At 46.3% G+C, this 17500-nt stretch overlaps 3 protein-coding genes across 9 annotated transcripts in view; 1 reads left to right on the top strand and 2 right to left on the bottom strand.

Moving 5' to 3' along the window:
• The window catches only part of LOC308124387 (MBT domain-containing protein 1-like), an 8506-nt gene extending 5883 nt beyond the window's left edge, over positions 1-2623 (top strand). For 3 of the 5 annotated variants that reach the window (XM_080487335.1, XM_080487332.1, XM_080487334.1), the window contains 4 exons: positions 121-358; positions 444-515; positions 609-797; positions 1515-2036. In XM_080487335.1, the coding sequence (XP_080343461.1) occupies positions 121-358; positions 444-515; positions 609-797; positions 1515-1606 (591 nt within the window). In that variant the 3' untranslated portion in view covers positions 1607-2036. Of the gene's footprint in view, positions 1-120; positions 359-443; positions 516-608; positions 798-1514 lie in introns of all 5 variants that reach the window. The other 2 variants (XM_080487333.1, XM_080487336.1) reach the window with 1 other exon arrangement.
• Positions 2624-3950: 1327 nt separating this feature from the next.
• LOC308124423 (nucleoside diphosphate kinase B-like) lies at positions 3951-7354 on the bottom strand. Of its 2 annotated transcripts, none has more exons than XM_080487396.1 (5): positions 7183-7354; positions 5219-5349; positions 4753-4854; positions 4307-4419; positions 3951-4217 (listed from the first exon to the last, which is right to left on the bottom strand). In XM_080487396.1, the coding sequence occupies exons 2-5, from the start codon at positions 5333-5335 to the stop codon at positions 4100-4102; spliced, it is 450 nt and encodes a 149-aa protein (XP_080343522.1). In that variant the 5' UTR covers positions 5336-5349; positions 7183-7354; the 3' UTR covers positions 3951-4099. The 2 variants fall into 2 exon arrangements, with proteins under 2 accessions (XP_080343522.1, XP_080343521.1); XM_080487395.1 differs by lacking the exon at positions 7183-7354 and adding an exon at positions 6377-6632.
• A 4212-nt stretch (positions 7355-11566) lies between these two features.
• Positions 11567-17500, bottom strand: part of rapgefl1 (Rap guanine nucleotide exchange factor (GEF)-like 1) — a 12285-nt gene continuing 6351 nt past the window's right edge. For both annotated transcript variants that reach the window (XM_080487339.1, XM_080487340.1), the window contains exons 5-16: positions 17322-17419; positions 17113-17225; positions 16569-16736; positions 16290-16387; positions 16038-16160; positions 15678-15856; positions 15408-15498; positions 15073-15123; positions 14564-14651; positions 14162-14226; positions 14020-14074; positions 11567-13850 (exon numbers count right to left, since the gene is read on the bottom strand). In XM_080487339.1, the coding sequence (XP_080343465.1) occupies positions 13726-13850; positions 14020-14074; positions 14162-14226; positions 14564-14651; positions 15073-15123; positions 15408-15498; positions 15678-15856; positions 16038-16160; positions 16290-16387; positions 16569-16736; positions 17113-17225; positions 17322-17419 (1254 nt within the window). In that variant the 3' untranslated portion in view covers positions 11567-13725. The remainder of the gene's footprint in view (positions 13851-14019; positions 14075-14161; positions 14227-14563; positions 14652-15072; positions 15124-15407; positions 15499-15677; positions 15857-16037; positions 16161-16289; positions 16388-16568; positions 16737-17112; positions 17226-17321; positions 17420-17500) is intronic.

Genomic DNA, 17500 nt, shown 5'->3' with positions numbered 1-17500 from the left:
AGCATGTTTTATCTTTACTCATAGTGGCAAGCCTGAGCTTTGACCTTTAGCTGTCAGTGCTCAAGACAGGGGAAGTGAGTTAGCATAGCGTGCTGACATGAAGTGTCTCTCACTCCTCAGGACGTCCCGGACCACGGCTTCCGTCCCGGGATGAAGCTGGAGGCCGTGGACCTCATGGAGCCTCGCCTTGTCTGCGTTGCCACGGTAACACGCATCGTCCACCGGTTACTACGGATACACTTTGATGGCTGGGAGGACGAGTACGACCAGTGGGTGGACTGTGAGTCACCTGACCTGTACCCGGTGGGCTGGTGTCAGCTGACTGGGTACCAGCTACAGCCGCCAGCAGTCAACGCAGGTATGCAAACACACACACACACACACACAAACACACACACACAACTGTAAACACACTGAGGTGTGTGTGTGTGTGTGTGTTTCAGGTTGCAGAGACGCGCAGTCCGCAGCATCCAAACAACGGAAAAAGTCTCAGCAGTACAAAGGACAGAAGAAAAGTCAGTGTGTGTCTTTAAGATGACATCATCACCCATCGAGGCGTCTGATTGGCCGATGTGAATCGTTATCTTAGACTGTTGTTGTCTCATCAGAGAGGAAGCTGCCCGTTGCTAAGCGACCTGTCAGTCTCTCTGGCGCCGTGGTAACCGGAGTTCCTCGGAGCCTTTCAGGAGACGAGAACGAGACTCTGCCCGACTACCCATCACCCCCTGCTCCCAACATGGCCGCCCAGCCAGCGTCTGTCGACCCCGAGAGCAGCCCGCACAGCCAGGAGAGGACAGGTAAACATGCAATATGGACACAACACAACTACACGAGTAAACAACACAACAGCACAAGAAAACTGCACAAGTACATGAATAAACAAAACAAGTAAATAACCCAACCACACTAAAATAACTACACAAGTAAATAACACAACAAGAACAAGTACACAAACTAACAACACAAGAAAACATGACCGTTAACATGAGTGAACGACACAAGACAACAACACAACCACACAAGGAAACAAACAAGTACATGAACAAACAACACAAAGAGACAAGACAACTACAGCAGTAAACAAGACAACTGGAACTACACAAGTCAACGACAAGACGTGAAGAAACGACGCAACTACAAGAATAAACAACACAAGGAAACGAGATAATTACATGAGTGAACAACACAACAACACAAGAAAGCAACATAACTACAGCGGTAAACGACACAAGTACACAAATAAACATCACAAGGAAAGAACACAACTGCAGGAGCAAACAAACAAGTATATGAGTAAACAACACAGGGAAGCAAGACAGCTACACAAACAACAGAACTACATGAGTAAACAATGCATGGAAACAACACAAATACACATATGTGAACAAATAAATTGATGGTAATCAATGAGGATTATTATCACTGGTGATGGTGTATTCAAAAGAATTATTTGAAAACCAAAACATTTCCTAAAAGCACTTCAGGATAAATGATGGTTTGTTGTTTCCATGCAGGAATTCATGTTGCAGCGGCGAGCGGTGCCGTGACCGACAGGGCGGCTCTGAGGAACCAGAGCGCCGGGCTGAGCAGCTCCGAGCGCCAGTGAACATCTCGCCTGTCTGTTCAAGTCCCAGCATTTCCATCCACCTGAGCCACAGTGAGAGCGCCCCCCGCAGGCCCGGCTCAGAACCACACAGCTCTCTGTGACTCGTAGTGTGTGTGTTGGAAGCAGACAGCAGGGGGCGCTGCCACAGCCTGTGTGAGCTGTTCCTCACAAAACTCTGCCCAGAGGCTCAGAGGGTCTGGAACACACACACACACACACACACACACACACACACACACACACACACACACCAGGTAGATTCTGCAGAATTTATTCAAAGTGTTTTATTTAACAAAGACAGTTTTATCAAACAGACGTCTACTCACATGTTTTATTTATCTGCAGCCGAAGGCTGAGAGCTGCTGCACATCAAAATACCAGAGACTGACAGATAAAGTCGAGAAACGACAAAAAAAACAAAGAATGGTGCAAAAAAAAAAAAAAAAATCTATTTTAGAACATAAAATCACATTTCAGTTTATTACATTTTGTTTTAATCTGAAATGTGGATGTTGTGAGTTTTAAACTCGTGAAGCTGTTTATAAAAGATTTGTTTGTCCGTGTTTGTCGTCTTTTTTATATGTGACTCTTTGTATCGTGGTGCCGTCTGTGGACGATAAACAGATTTGGTAAAAGTTTCTACGAAGGATTTGGACAAGCTGTGAAGAAGTGTTTGTGTTTTGTACTGACAGGAAGTGGAAGCAGCTTCTTATTGTGTCGTGCGTCTGTTCGTGATTTTATGTGTCTAACGGGACAGAAAAAGATGTTCTGAGGAGGTTTTCATGGAGGATTGAGAGGAAATGTTTCAAGCGTTGGTGAAGTTTCTGCATGTCGTTTTGTTTTGGTCCTGGTGGACATGAGTCTGGTCTGTGATGGTTTTGTGATGAAGGTCCGTCCTGAGTGGCCGGTCTTAATGAAGCACTTACTGCTACGTGCAATTTTCTGGCAGCATGATTGTAAAGACATTTAAATGTTAAAAGAAATCTACTCACTTCACAGTTTTATGCAATAAAATGTAAAAAGAGCTTCTTGTTTCCGTCTCAATTTCATGTATTCGTTCCATCTATCATCGAGATTCTAGAGCATCTTCCTCTCACTTACGGGTGAAACCTCAACTGAACTTAATGAGTGGATCAGTCATTAGACTGGCAGCTAATGCAAGATAACAAGATAATAATACAGCTACATGACCGACAGTAACATCACCAAGTAGTTACGTAGTTACTTTTCATGTCCAGTAAGTAGTGCAGTCCTGTGCTCGTCATTATCACCCAGACTGAAATGTTTCGTGTTTCGGTTGTAAATCCTTGAGAGGAATAAATTCAGACTCTGAGTTTAGTTTTGCTGAGCCGATACAAACCGGGAACCTGCACGGCGACGGACTGAGACTCGGTTTACTGAGAGTTTGGCATCGAGTGTGAAAAAAGGTATGAGACCTGCTGAGCCATCATAGACGTCACGACTCGGCTGGACGAGTTTCAGGTCCGTTTCTGTCCTCGAGCCTGTAACAGGACCTGGTCTAGGTTCTGGACCCGAGCCTGATACGTTCACCTGCTGGACGTCTGGACCAGATCCAGCCAGGGTCTGGTGGGTTTGTGGCAGGGATCCGCTGAGATGATCAAAGATTGTGATTTCATATTGTGAATTAATATTTCCTTTTGACAATCAAGAAGTATTTCTGTTCTATTATTTCAATGTGGTTTTCTTTGATTTAGGTTCCTTCTCAATCTCAAGTCTCTGAAGTGTAATAAAAAATATTCTTTGGACTTCCATCCTCTGCACGACGTGTCACTATTACTCAGCAGAGGGTAATGATAACATGAATATTTGAGAAAGTAAGAAGCTGACTGCATTAAAGAAAGTAAACCTACAGCAGCTACTCTCAGAAAATGGTCCAATCTGAACTATAAAGCCTTATAAGAGAGGAGCGTCTGAAGCCTCAGCTTTAAAATGAACATTGTTAGTCTCATTAACAGAAACTGGGAGCTGGTTGCACATGAGAGGAGCCTGATAGCTGAAACATATGCATCTTATTATACCTTTAGTATACCTGGTAACCTCCACAGAGGAACCAATGGAGTGTTCCCCAATATTCCCTACAAAAAGCAAAGTATAAAAAGTATGGGTCCTAACACAGAACCCTGTGGAACTGATTTATGACGTCACTGATCTTCTAAGCTGTGAGGAGGACGTCAGTCTGTAATAATCTGAGCTCTGACCTTCACAAACATGACAAAGTGAATAATGGGAAAATTTTTAAGTGGCAGACATTACAATAGCTGCTACGCTACGCCGCTAACGGCCACTAACGGCCACTAGCAGTGCCAAGAACTGACAGCAAGGGTCACCATGACAACACTTTATTGATCAGTGTGACATGTTGTGGGTTCATGGATGACGACGAAGTCAGAGGATCGACTGCAGGGGTGGCACCGAGGATGGGAGGGAGTGGTTGGTGTTCCAGCTGGATGTGGTTTTTTCTGATTGGTTGCTTTACTCGTACAGGAAGGGCTGGAAGGCGGGGGTCCAGTTAACGAACTCCTCGGCCTTGAACCACAGGTCGACCTCTTTCTTGGCGTTCTCCAGGGTGTCGCTGCCGTGGATGATGTTCCTGGGGAGGGGGGTACCGAGTTAATAATGGAGCAGATCAGAGCGGCAACGGGCTAGCTTCCATGAGCTTGTCCTTGGCGGTCAGCTCACCTGCCGATGTTGATGCACAGGTCTCCACGGATGCTGCCGGGCTTGGAGTCAGCGGGGTTGGTCTCACCCAGCATCATCCTGACCAGCTTCACGATGTTCTCTCCTTCCCAAACCTGAAACACAGCCACACCTGTCATCTGAACTGTCCAATCAGAGCCTGCCAGGTCTACAGCCAATGCTAAAGGAGTCTTCAGGAATCCTAGATATTCAATTTGAACAAAAACCAAACAATTTATGTTCTTAAAAATGTCCAAATAAGTTTAACCATTTGATCTGACACAGTCTAGAAAACAGTCTGATAAACCTGTGAAATCGTTCCAAATGAGTCTAAAAGGGATCAACTTCGAAGTTTGAAACTGAAAGGTGGAGAGATGCACACAGACCTGAGATCTCAGTAATGAAGTGCTAGAACGAGAGAGAGAGAGAGAGAGGGATGGGTGCATTACCATGGCGAAGACGGGGCCAGAGGACATGTATTTGCAGAGTCCAGCATAGAAGGGCATGGCCTTCAGATCATCGTAGTGCTTCTTCATGTGGTCCTCAGAGGCCTGAAACACGACAACAACCTCATGAAGACTGATTCATTCATACTCCAAAATCAGTCCTAGCTGAAAAATCCTGATTATTCTATCAGACACTGAGATGTGATTATCGATTATTACTTAATAAGGAATAACTAATAGTTAATTACAAATCTCCTGATTAATTCTAATAATTCGTTTAAGTAACATTGCTAGCTGTCAGGGCATCATTTGGCTCCGCTGACCAGCTTTAGGCCACGCCCCCACCCAGCTTTAGGCCCCGCCTCTGCCATAGGCAGGCAGTAAAGCTGAGTCGGGGGCGGAGCTGAGTTCGATTGGCCCTTTCTCTCTGCGGTGACGGTGTAGCGCTCCGGCCGGTCGCCATGGTTACCTGGATGAACTTGGCGGCAACCAGTTTGAAGCCTCTGTGCTCGAAGCGCTTGATGATCTCGCCACAGAGACCACGCTGCACGCCATCGGGTTTCACGGCCAAGAAAGTACGCTCCATGTCTACTGAAGAGGCTGCAGCACAAACACATAAACATATGCATAAACAAATGATTGCTCTTTTTCTGTCTCTCTCTCTGTCTCTCTCTCTCTCTGTGTCTCCTCCTGCAGAGGTCGTCTGCCTGTGTCCATGTGACCTGTCGTGGCATCTGATTGGCTGTTGAAGACATGCAGCGAGGCCTCAAAATTCTGGATCTGGTCTCCAGTTTCTGCTGCTCAAAGGAACTTTCCTCCCTTCGCGCCGACAGCTGCTCGCAGGACAAAAAGCTGCGGCTGCTCGGAGGCCAATTTTACTGCCAACAGGTGTCAGCTCACACATGGCCCGTCCACCATGCTCATACATCTCTGATACTCTAATAATAATACTCTAAATACTCTAATAAGACTGGACCAACTGCACTGGGATCAGTTTAACTAATGCCAACAAGGAGTTCCTCAGGGACTCCGAGACACGTTAGAGACACTTTAATGAGCTCAAACACAAAATGAGGAGCAGTGAGCATTCAGAGGAGCCAAGACGATGTAAGGTTATCACGCTAATGAACATTAGGAGTTGACATTCCTAAAAAGCTAAGGGGCATTGTTGGCTCAATTAGTGTCAAGTTATTCGGTTGATTAACAGTTTAAAAAATTCAGTTCAGACCTTTGAGGATGAATTTAAGACACATTTCAGACGATCACATTAGATTATCAGTTTTAGATTCAGATGTTTTCCACTGTGATCAGCTTCTGATTTATTAATTTCTTCCATAAAGTTACATGTAGATTTTCATTTGGTTAGCACTTTCTGGTTATTGAAATGAAAGATAAACAGATTTAAGTCAGTTATTTGCAGCAGTTAGTTGTATTTTTTTAATGTGTTTATTGGAAAGCAGGTTTGAAACGTTCAAATCCTGAGAACGAAGGAACGAGGCTGCAATAGTACACATACACACACAAAATGTGGCTCATAACTGTCTGATCTGAAGTCAGTGAAGAGACTTCTGAAATGCTCTATTATCTCATTTCAGTGTGTGTGGCTGTGTGTGTGTGTGATATCTACCTTGGTTTGGAGGAGAACGTGTGAAGTTGATGTGCCGGCGGAGTGGAAGTGATCACCAAGGCCAAACAGCCAGAGAGGAGCTCTATTTAAAGGCTGGACTGAGGGGGAGGATCCCTCTGTGTGTGTGTGTGTGTGTGTGTGTGTGTGTGTGTGTGTGTGTGTGTGTGTGTGTGTGTGTGTGTGTGTGTGTGTGTGTGTGTGTGTGTGTGTGTGTGTGTGTGTGTGTGTGTGTGTGTGTGTGTGTGTGTGTGTGTGTCCACATCTGTCAGTTGCTGACAGATCTGCCAACCTATGAGGAGCCAAGTTAGTTATAGACTGCGTTCCTAAAGAAGTGTCCTTTGACAGTGAAGTTTATTGAACTGTAACAACATAATAAAAAAACTCAATTGTCATTTAAAATGTTTTTTTTTTTTTTTTTTTAACTTTTGATATGTACACATCTACATTTAGTTCTAACACCAGAACACCGTTTTCGGTGAATCCCTACAAAAACCAGTGTCTGCATTCAGTCATGAAAATCAGTCTTGAAAACCATTGTCTGCAAACATTCTGTGAAGATTGATCTAAGAACAGTTCATGAAACCATTGTCAGTGAGCATTACCTGTCAGCTCTCTGAGATGTCACAACATGCCAAAACGAAACGAAACTAACAGTACTTTATTAATCCCCTGATGGTAATTCCTATGTTTTCCACATTTCTAGGATGTGGCGGTGCAGCCACATTACGGCGCTCCATGGAGTTGATGGAGGTCAAAGGTCATGCTCAGGGCGCTATAGCTTAACGTGTGAGCTGTGGGGTTCGAACCTGAAAACTCCCAATCTCAAGTCCACTTCTCAAACCTCGAGGCCACCGCCATCGCCGTCGCGGCCGTCCCCGTCGCGGCCGTCCCCGTCGCGGCCGTCGCGGCCGTCGCGGCCGTCGCGGCCGTCGCCACAATCAAAACGATGTCCTTATCTTTTAATACCACACTACCCATGAGTCCCTGCTCTCGGTTGCCATGGAGACAGTCATATGTGTTGCGAATGAAACGCAGATCCACATGACTGAAGTGAGAGTTTGTGATAACATGATAACCCATCTGTTATAAACGTGTCAGCAGGTTAAACTTAGACTGAACTCTGTGACTGCAACACACACCTCACCTACCGTTTTACTCAGTCATCATTCACTGAGTCATCATCGTTGAGTCGGAATTCACTGTGTCTCTATTATCTGAGTGTCATTCAATTTGACTCGAATCGGTTCAATTCAATTAAATTCAATTCAATTGAAATCAAATCAAATCAAATCAAATCAAATCAAATCAAATCAAATCAAATCAAATACAACACAGTCATCTCAAGGCACTTTTACAGAAAAAACCCCAACAATTCCACTTGAGCAAGCAAAGGAGAGAGTGCAAAGGAAAAACTCCCCTTCAACAGGAAGGAGTCTGCAGAACCAGACTCAGAGGTGGAGACTTTCAGCGGTGCTTGTCGGGGACAGAGGAGAGAAAAGGAGAGCACGGAGAGAAAGAGAGAGAGAGAGAGAGAGCAACAAGAAAACTAATTTGAATCCACTCGCTGCAGGCGGATGAGGGGAGGAGAGAGAAAGAGAGAGCGAGAGAGAAAGAGAGAGAGAGAGAGAGAGAGAGAGAGAGAGAGAGAGAGAGAGAGAGAGAGCACAGACTACAATAGAGTGATGTGATCTCTCCTGCCTGGTTCCAGTCAGTTCTCCAGCTGCAGCATTAGGAGACGTGGAAGTTGAAGGATAAGTCCTGGTCAAAAGTAACAGGTCCGTCACAATGGCACTGGAGGTCAAAGTAAAACCGTTCCGTGTTATTATATGTTTAGATTATTCATCTCTCAGATGTTTTGGGCCAAATATAATAACTTGTGGTTTAAATTAGTTCAGAAGCAGAATACTACAGCTCATCCAGGCTTTAAGACAGGCTTCGAGTTGAACAAGTTAGCAGGATCCTCTAGTTTCACAGATAAAAAAATGTGTGAATCATCTGCATAGCAATAGAAGTTGATGAAATGTTTCCTGATAAAATTCTGCGCAGAAAGCACATTTAATGTGAAAAATATGGGTCCTAACACAGAACCCTGTGGAACTCCATGTCTAATTTCAGTCTGAATGGAAGTCACCTTTAACATGAAGGAAGATGAATGGTGGACTGATGGTGGACCTGCTTTCCCCCAGGGGGTCACTGGGGAGATGAACGGTGGTTCTGGTGTGCGTGGATCCCTGAGCACAGCAGGTCTGCGGTGTGTTAAAGAACCTGCTGTGTTTTCCATCACTGTCAGTGGAACCTGCGAGATATTCTTATATAAGAGCAGCTGTTAATTTAAGACATGAAACCGCACCAAAAGCTGCAGCTGAGACTTCCACCCTCCCCGAGATTGACCCTATATATAAACCTTCTCCGTATGAGGGATGGAAACAGTGCTCCCAGGGGGGGAGGGGGGGGGGGGGGGGTCGCCACCCCACACCTCAGTCCTTGGGGGAGATTCCAGGACCCTATCAGCCAAAGTCACAGGACCCCCCCACCCCTCTCTCCCCCAATCGCACAATCTCACACATCAACAGGTGTAGAGCTGCTGATCCCCGACTGTGAGACATGCGGCGACATAGAGCCTGAAAACACACAATTCTGCTTCAATTAGCTCAAAACCTGCACCGATCATGTAGCGTCTCCATCGGATTAACTACATTGTTGCTCTTTCATTGCTACATTGTTCTGTTGCTACGCTCTCAGTTGATAATATGTTGCATTCCTGCGTTGTTGTGTTGCAAAATGTTTACATTGCTAGTGAGATAAAGTTACTTGGATACATTGCAACCACACACCCACACACACACAGTTGTGTAAATGTTGTTCAGAGGTTTATTAGTGTTGGATTTGTGCAATCGGATGGAGCAGAGGCCTGCACACACACACCCACCCACCCACACACACGCGCACACACACACACACACACACACACACACACACACACACACACACACACACACACACACACACACACACACACACACACACACACACACACACACACACACACCCCTATACTTACACACTTACACACACACCCACACACACACTTTCAGGATGGATACGAATCAGAAACACGGAATAAATTTCTGGTGTTAAAATACTCTGAAAACTTTCAGGACCTTCAGAAAGCTTTTAAACTTTTCGACTTTGTTTTTTTGTTTTTTAACAAAGCTCTAAATTATCTAGGATTTTCTGTAGAATTTTTTTAACCAGTAAAAAAAAAAAGAATTTCATTTTTAGGAACGTTTAGTATTTGTCAGATTCAATTCAGTAAGAAATCTTTTAATTTATTCTGTTTTCCTTCCTGTGTTTCTGTTTGCGTTGACACCATTGCAACCTGACACCACAACAGGAGGCCCCGCCCCCTCCAGACCTCTGCTCAAATCAGACCGTCAGCTTACAGAAAATTAGGAAACAACCACATCTGTACAAAAGAAACAAAAGCAAACTAGTTTGAGCGTCAAAACAAAAATACAAACACCAAACTGAAGAGATTCAACTGTACAATTCCTCCTCCTCCTCCTCCTCCACCACCACCTCCCACACACATGGAAACCACCAATTAGAGGTTCTTCCTGCACTTCCAGTACTTGTACATAAAATAGAGTCTCCGTTAGTATTTATTTATGTACACAATTGCATTATTTACAAACAGCAGGCCCAGTACTGTGGATCCATCAGGACCAGAACCCGACGCTCAGACCAGAAACCAGTCGGGGAATCGGCCTGACAGCTCATGGTCCTGATAGAGCCAGGGTCTGACTCGTGGTGGTCTTAAGAATTCCCGGTACCCAACAGAGCCGCTATCATCTGCTCCTGAACCGGACACTTCCGGTTCAGGGCCTGACTCGTCCCAAACCCGCATCTCCTCACTCTGAAGCTTTCAGACGTTCTAACCTTCTTTCAGAGTCGGACACTTAACCGATGGTCTTGTCAAAGCGGAGAAGATGGAAAGGATTCCATCCCAAATCAGACAGACCAGACTCTAAAATCCTGAATACTAATGCCCTGTTTACATGACAACGAAAACGAGTGTATCCGCAAAACTTTTATCACTTTTTGTAACCGTTTACACGACATCGGTGTTTGGATCTACTGCACCCGTGACTTTTTTTTATAGCGGCTCTCAAAGTAGAACTTGTCTTTCACGGAGCGATTCTCCCCTGCAGAGACTGCCGGAGGCTATGGAGCACTGTTACTGCGCAACCCACTCCCCGTGGTAAATATTTCCTTCTGCTCATACGCGTGTTAACAAGCATGGCGGCCCCCGTAGTGGTATGACCCGCAGTCCGTATTCTACTTTTATCGTCCACATCGGTAGTTTTATAGTTGAGATGCACCCCTGATTGCATCCGATTCCTCATCAGTCCATACGAATGTCGGGTTCTCTTGATATTGTTTATAGCGTTTTGTTCTCTGCACACACATCTGTCTGGTTTCATAATAAAAACAAGTGCCAGCACCCTCCAGTGGTCCAGCATACGAACTGCATCATTGTCAGTGTAGTCACTGCAGCATTGTAAACGCAACACTTAAAAAAAAAAAAAAGGTCAAGGTGTTGTCACGTGAAACATTGTCATGTAAACGGGGCCTGAGAAACAGGTTTCAGAATCAGAGAGAAAAATCTTCGATCTTTTCAAACTCAAATTCAACGAAAGGTGTGACGACCCGTTAACATCAGCTAATGTGTGCGAATGGCTCCAGTTGGGAGTGTGAGTGCTGGACGGACCTGAGCTGTGACTGACTGCATGTTGTGGTACGAGCGGGCGAAAACTGTCGGACCACCAGAGCTGAGCTTAGAGAACATTTCAGTTACACAAACTTTGTACAAAAACCGAAGTCGAGCCAAAGAGCCGAAATGAAACCACCAAAATCCTCCTTCACACCTGCATGAAGTTTCAGGTGTCATCAATTCTCTTTTCAACTCAAACTTTTCTCTTGAATTCAGATTTTTGCGAATACTTTTATCTTTTTCACTCGTTTATGAATCATGTGTACAGAAGCCTGAAAAAAGAACTGAAATATAGCAACGAAAATAAAAAAATTAAACATTTAAATAAATATTATTTATTTATGTAAACTATTTTATTTATCAATTATAAACAAGCAGCGGAACTTTTTCCATCTGATTTTTACATTTTTATCTTTAGCTGATTCGCTCATTAAAGTCTAAGACCAGTGATCAGCCACCAGGGGGCGCCTCAAACCTTCCAGCTCAACTGAGGTTAGTCACGATGTGTGTACACGATGTGTTTTTACGATATGTTTACATGAAGAAGGGTCTTAAACCTGAAACCGGTTCAGGTTGTTTCTGCTCATTAGTTCCTTTAAAAACAGGCAGAAGCGAGTTTTTAGTGGTTTTCTGGCGTCAGCGGCTCAACTCCTCAATCCCAAAACACAGAGTAAAACCATGATTCAGTGCAGACACCTGGACCTGGACCTGGACCTGGCTCCAGACCTGGACCCAGACTTTGATCTGAATCCAGATCTGGTGTTAGACCTGGACTTATTCCTGAACCAGATCTGGTCTTCAATCTGGACTCAGGTAGCGATCACAGCAGAAAAACAAACACCGCATAGATTTCTATAAATATGGTAAATATGGCCGCTTGGTGATTGGCGGTACAAACACAGATCCGACCAATCAAAACACGAGTAAATCCACAAAAAGAGTAAACTAAACCTCTCCGTGTCTCTGAGCCCTGAGGTTTGGCAAAAGTGCTTCGCTGACCAATCGGCTTTGTCACTCCGATTATTGCCTCAGGCCTCCGCCTGCCTCCACCTGCGGTCGGCAGGTGGGGTCGCTCCTCAAAGCCGATTGGTCGTTGGGGTGTGACAGCAGTTAGATCCACACGCTGAGAAAAAGAACAGAAGAATAAAAGTTTCCAGTTGATTCGTTGGAGTTCACCCGTGTGATGATGTCATCCTGTAAACACAGCTGATTGGCTGTCGTGCGATTGTCAGTTCAATCAGCCAATCATCACGTTTTGCTGCTTTCTTAAAGGCCCGGCGCCGACCACGTCCACCGCAAATAAAATCGTTTTTGTGACTTTAACCATTAAAAATCATTCAAAAACAGTTTTTATTGAATGTAACTGGAGCAGCGGAATGATCTGTGTGTTGTTGTCAGTCCCATTGATATGAGGAAACACAGACCCCCCTCCTCCTCCTGCAGCCAGCAGATCGGATGTCTCCCTCTAGTGGTAGTAATTAATGATGACAGCAGCAATGTAGGGTAAGAGAGGAAGCCTGAAGGAGGAGAAAGTCTGTGTCGGGGGAGGGGCAGGACGGGACTCAGAGCAGGATTTTCACCTAGGAGTCGTCAGCAAATCGTAAACAGGTGCACACAGAGGTAACGTGTTATTGTAATGTTTTTTTTGGTAGAATTGAAAGTATCCTTAAACTAACCAAACAGTTACTGACCAGGTGTTTATTACTGTCACCATGGTAACCAGTCACAACTACTTTAGTTTCACAGCTAACCAAAGAGCTGCAGTGTCATCACTTATTTGTTGTTACCATGACGACAGAGATCCACTATATGAATCACCGAAATATTTTCTTTTTTTTAATTGGAGTTGATAAAGGCCTCCTGGGCCTAGATGGTGGGAGTGAGTCCCACAGCTCCATATCTATGGGACTGACAAAAAAGCAGCAGTCGGGTCCTTTAAAGCGAGCAACGTGCGAAATGTCTATTAGATCGTGAAATACTTTACGAAGTTTTAACGTTCGCCGAGAACACTGAAGCATCCTTTGGTAGAAAACCAGCATCTACACTCATCCACCCGCCCTCGAACGCATCGTCGCCAGTCAGTCATTGGTCCTTCGTAACATTTCGTCTAAAACTGGGTTTTTTACTGTGATGGAAAAATAGAAAAACTTGTTTCAGAGTTGAAGCTCCGTCGTGCTCCGCGACTTTCTGTGAACTCGTCCTCCAGTTATTATTTACAACCGCGACATTTGACACCCGTTAAAATTCCAGCATTTCTCCTGGCTGCACCTTCGTCCTCATTCATTCGCACATTTCCTTTGACTGAAAAACTCATAAACAGGTTTTCTCTTGTCGCTCTAAACCTGCTGAGCAGCCTCAGACCAGACAGCTGCTGCTGGTGACCTCCGTCTGATGCGCCCAACGTTCAGTCTGACCGATGTTTGATATTTTCAGTCGCTCCGATGTGTTAGATCTGTTTGAAACTTCAGCCTTCGACAGGTCGTCTTGAACAGGTGGGAAAAAAAACTGCTCTCTCTTCATCCTCCTCTTCTCTTCCTAAACCCTGCTTCATCCTCCCCTTCCTCCTCCTCCTCCTCTACGTGTCTCTGGGCTCCAGCTTGCAGGACATGTCGAACAGCAGGTTCTGGTTGTCGATGACCTGAAGCTGACGCACGTACGCCTTTGTCTGCAGGTGAGAGGGGGATGTCTCTGTATCCATGGCTACAACAAACAAACAAACAAATAAGGTTACAGCGCTGCAGTAACACACAGTCACCAGCAGAAGGAGACAAACACACTGATTTTATAATCAGTACAAAATGTTTTTCCTCTCGCACACAGTGAATGAAGTGTATAGTATGTAGTGTGCGTGTGTGTGTGTGTGTGTTACCTAGCTGTGTGCTCCTGTATCGTCTGATGGTTCTCACCATCTCAGCGACTTTATGCTGCAGAAGAAAAAACACAAAGTCACAATGTTGATATAAACCCTTGTAATTCGTCTCTCGTTAAGTTTGATTGAATCGACGACTCACCATCTTCTCAAAGTTCACGAGTTCACCGTGGAACGTTTTACAGCTCTCGTGAAGAAATGTCAGATCTGTCAGAAAAAAAACAAGCCAACATCAAAACACAACGAACCACATGGGTCACAGGAAACTGATTCATTCATTCGTCCATTCAGCACTCAGGGGCCAAACACTGCAGCAAAGAGAAGGTGCAGGGGGGAGCAAGGAGGGGGAGGAAGGAGGGGGAGCAGCTCGGGTTCCTCCAGAAGAGTGCATGTTGTCTTTCATGTTGCCACAGCACCCCCATGTGGACTAAGAGTGGAAGGACACGGATGGCTGGACAACTTACTGCAATGAGGAGAAGGCAGGAGCAGAGGAGAGGAGGCGGAGGCAGAGAGGAGGAGGCAGGAGCTCCAGATGCAGACTCACCTTTGAGCAGCAGAGGAGTGAAGGGGATCAAAGGAGGTCTGAGGCTGGTGATCAGGTCTCTGTAGGACTTATGGTTCCTGGACGGGTCCTGCAGGAGGAGCAGGGGAGGAAAACAAAGAATTAACAGAGAAGGAGGGAGAGGAGGAGGACGAAGATGTGTTCGTGAGGAAGAGTAGGGGTCAGGAGGACGGACAGGAGAAGGAAGTGGGGGTTGGAAGAAAGAGGAGGAGGTGTCAGTGGGGGGGGGGGGGGTCAGTTGGGGGAGGGGGTGTCAGTGGCGGGTGTTCCTCAGGGGGAGGAGGTGTTAGTAGGGGAGGAGGTGTTAGTAGGGGAGGAGGAGGTGTCAGTGGGGGGTGAAGGAGGAGGTGTCAGTGGTGGAGGTGTTAGTCAGAGGGTGTCAATAGGGGGTGGGGGGTGGGGGGGTGACAGTCGGGGTAAGAAAGTGTCAGTAGGGGGAGGAGAAGGTGTCAGTCGGAGGAGGAGGAGGTAGAGAAGGAGGTGCTACTCACTGCGACGCTCTCAAACTGCTGGAACTGTTTCCGGAACTTTCCCGGCAGACCCTGAAGGCAGCACAATAGCGTCACCATGACAACAGAGAGATGACTCAGCAGATATTGTTCCTCTGATCATTGTTCTGACAGGAACTAATAATGACTTTGAATTTGAGCAAACAATTAATTGTTGCAAATTAAAGCTTCTTGGGTGTTTTTGTCTCAGTTGGCTTCATTTAAATAAAAATGAAAGAAACACAGACAATATGATAAATATCTCATTGATCCAGAAGAAGATCGACTGATTCTACTTCCTGTTTGATACCAAACAACTCTCTGTAGTGTTGTCGTACCTCCCAGGTGAGTCGCAGCCTGCTGACGGCCGGGTTGTCCAGACCGAGGACCACGGCGAGGAAGGACAGCAGGTCCTGCTGCTGCTTGCAGCTGAAACACCCACACACACACACACACACACACACACACACACACACACACACACACACACACACACACACACACACACACACACACACACACACACACACACACACACACACACACACACACACACTGTTCAGCTTCGAGCTCATATCTCAGATCGGCGGCGTGCGGCGGGCACTCACAGCGCAGCGATCTTGATGAACTTGCGCAGCAGCTGGACCCTCTTCGGCAGCGACTGACACTGCAGGATCTCTGTGGCGACCCAGTGCTGCACCTCACTGCAGCGCTGCAGTACCAGCTCCAGGTTCAGGGGGCGCCAGCGGGACTGCTCGCCGTGAAACACGTAGCACACAAACTCCACCTGTGAAGAAGAAAGAGAGGGCTCAAAGATGTATTCTAGTACGAATAAAGCGCCCGGTCAGCGGATGCACATCACACACATATACTGTACATCAAATTAACACACACACACACACACACACACACACACACACACACACACACACACACACACACACATTCACATTCACATTGCCACCGACCTCGTGCACGCAGCTGAAGAGCTCCCAGTCAAACACCACCAGCTGATTGGCTACTTCCTCGGCCGACATGTCGTGCAGTTTACTGTCGCCCGGCGTCCAGTGGATCTCCTCCGGCAGAGGAAGCTGAAGGACACACCATAGGGTCAGAAACAGACTGCACACCTCTACACCAGCAGGGGGCGCCGCTGTGATCAGTGCAGGTTTTCAGTCAGTCCAGTTTCTTTGAGTCGGTCCAGTTTCTTGGCTCCTCACCAGAGACTCGAGCTCAGACGGCTCGCAGGCGAACAGGTGTGTGTTGACTCCCAGTGTGGTGAAGACAGCCTCATCGCTGGGTCGAAACACAGCTTTCTCTAAATACACAAACACACACACACATACATACAAACGCACAGACACAGCATTGTTGGTGTCAGTATTGTAATGCTGTTGTGTCTTGCTGTTGTGTTCTGTGTCATTATGCTGTGTGTGGTTGTAGTGTGGTGTTGTTTTGATTGTGTAATGCCGTTGTAGTGTGGTGTTGTGTGTGCCGACCTCCGGCGGACGTGACAGCCACCAGGATGAGGTTCCCCGGTAGAACCGGCTGGTCCTCGCTGTACTGCAGCTTCTCTCGGACCAGAGCCAGAATCTCTCCGACCCGGCAGGACAGGCGACTTCTGATGGTGACGTACGAGTGGTCCGGGGTGTACACCCTGCAGAAGACTGTACAAAGACACACACGCACTGAGTGGTGAGCGCTGGTTCTCAGAGTGCTGCCCCCTGGAGGTTCCTACAGTTTCTAAAAGTAGAATGGGAGGCAGAGCTGGATCTGGCGGAACCAGCTCCCAGGTTCAGTTAAAGAAAGCCGACACAGTCTCGACTTTTACTATCAGGCTTCAAACCTTCATATTCAAAAATGTTTCTGGTTCAGACTGGAGCATTTTCTAAGTGTTGCTGCCGTAGGTTTACGTTGCCGAAAGACCTTCTTTCATGCACTCAGCTTGTCTCGTTTTTTCGTTGTTCATTATTACATGTCACCAACACTGTCTGTCTACGGTAGTTATGATGTGTGTGTGTGTGTGTGGCTTGTATTTCTTACTTTCGTCAGAGCCCCTGAACGCCTCTCGAGGCTGCAGGCAGGCGTCGATACGTCTGAAGTGTCTGAATAGAGGACGAACCTGCTTCTTCCTGCTCTCCTTCTCCTCGTCAGAGCTACACACACACATGCACACACACACACACGCAGAAGAATAAATTCCACAAATAGTCTCAAACTTAAACTGGAATTAGTGTGTGTGTGTCTCTTACGGGCAGTGTAGGATCTCGGTCCATCGCTGAAGTTTGAGGACGTCTTCGACCAGTTCGGGATATCGACTCAACTCCTGCACTGCACTCAGGTACAACTCCTACACAACGACAACACAGCAGTTACAGCTTTGTGTCGTCTTGTGTGTTTTGTCGATTCTCTCGAGCGGGTGTGGTCGCGT

Source organism: Lipophrys pholis, assembly GCF_963383615.2.
Source record: "Lipophrys pholis genome assembly, chromosome: 19".
Lineage (NCBI taxonomy): Eukaryota > Metazoa > Chordata > Actinopteri > Blenniiformes > Blenniidae > Lipophrys > Lipophrys pholis.
This window is presented reverse-complemented; position numbering and strand designations above follow the sequence as displayed.

Coding starts and splice junctions, on each gene's coding strand:
- LOC308124423 (XM_080487396.1), bottom strand. CDS start 5,335: ATGGAGCGTACTTTCTTGGCCGTGAAACCCGATGGCGTGCAGCGTGGT. Junction 4,855..5,218: donor TTGCCGCCAAGTTCATCCAG/GTAACCATGGCG, acceptor GTCGTGTTTCAG/GCCTCTGAGGACCACATGAA. Junction 4,218..4,306: donor CTGTGCATCAACATCGGCAG/GTGAGCTGACCG, acceptor CCCCCTCCCCAG/GAACATCATCCACGGCAGCG.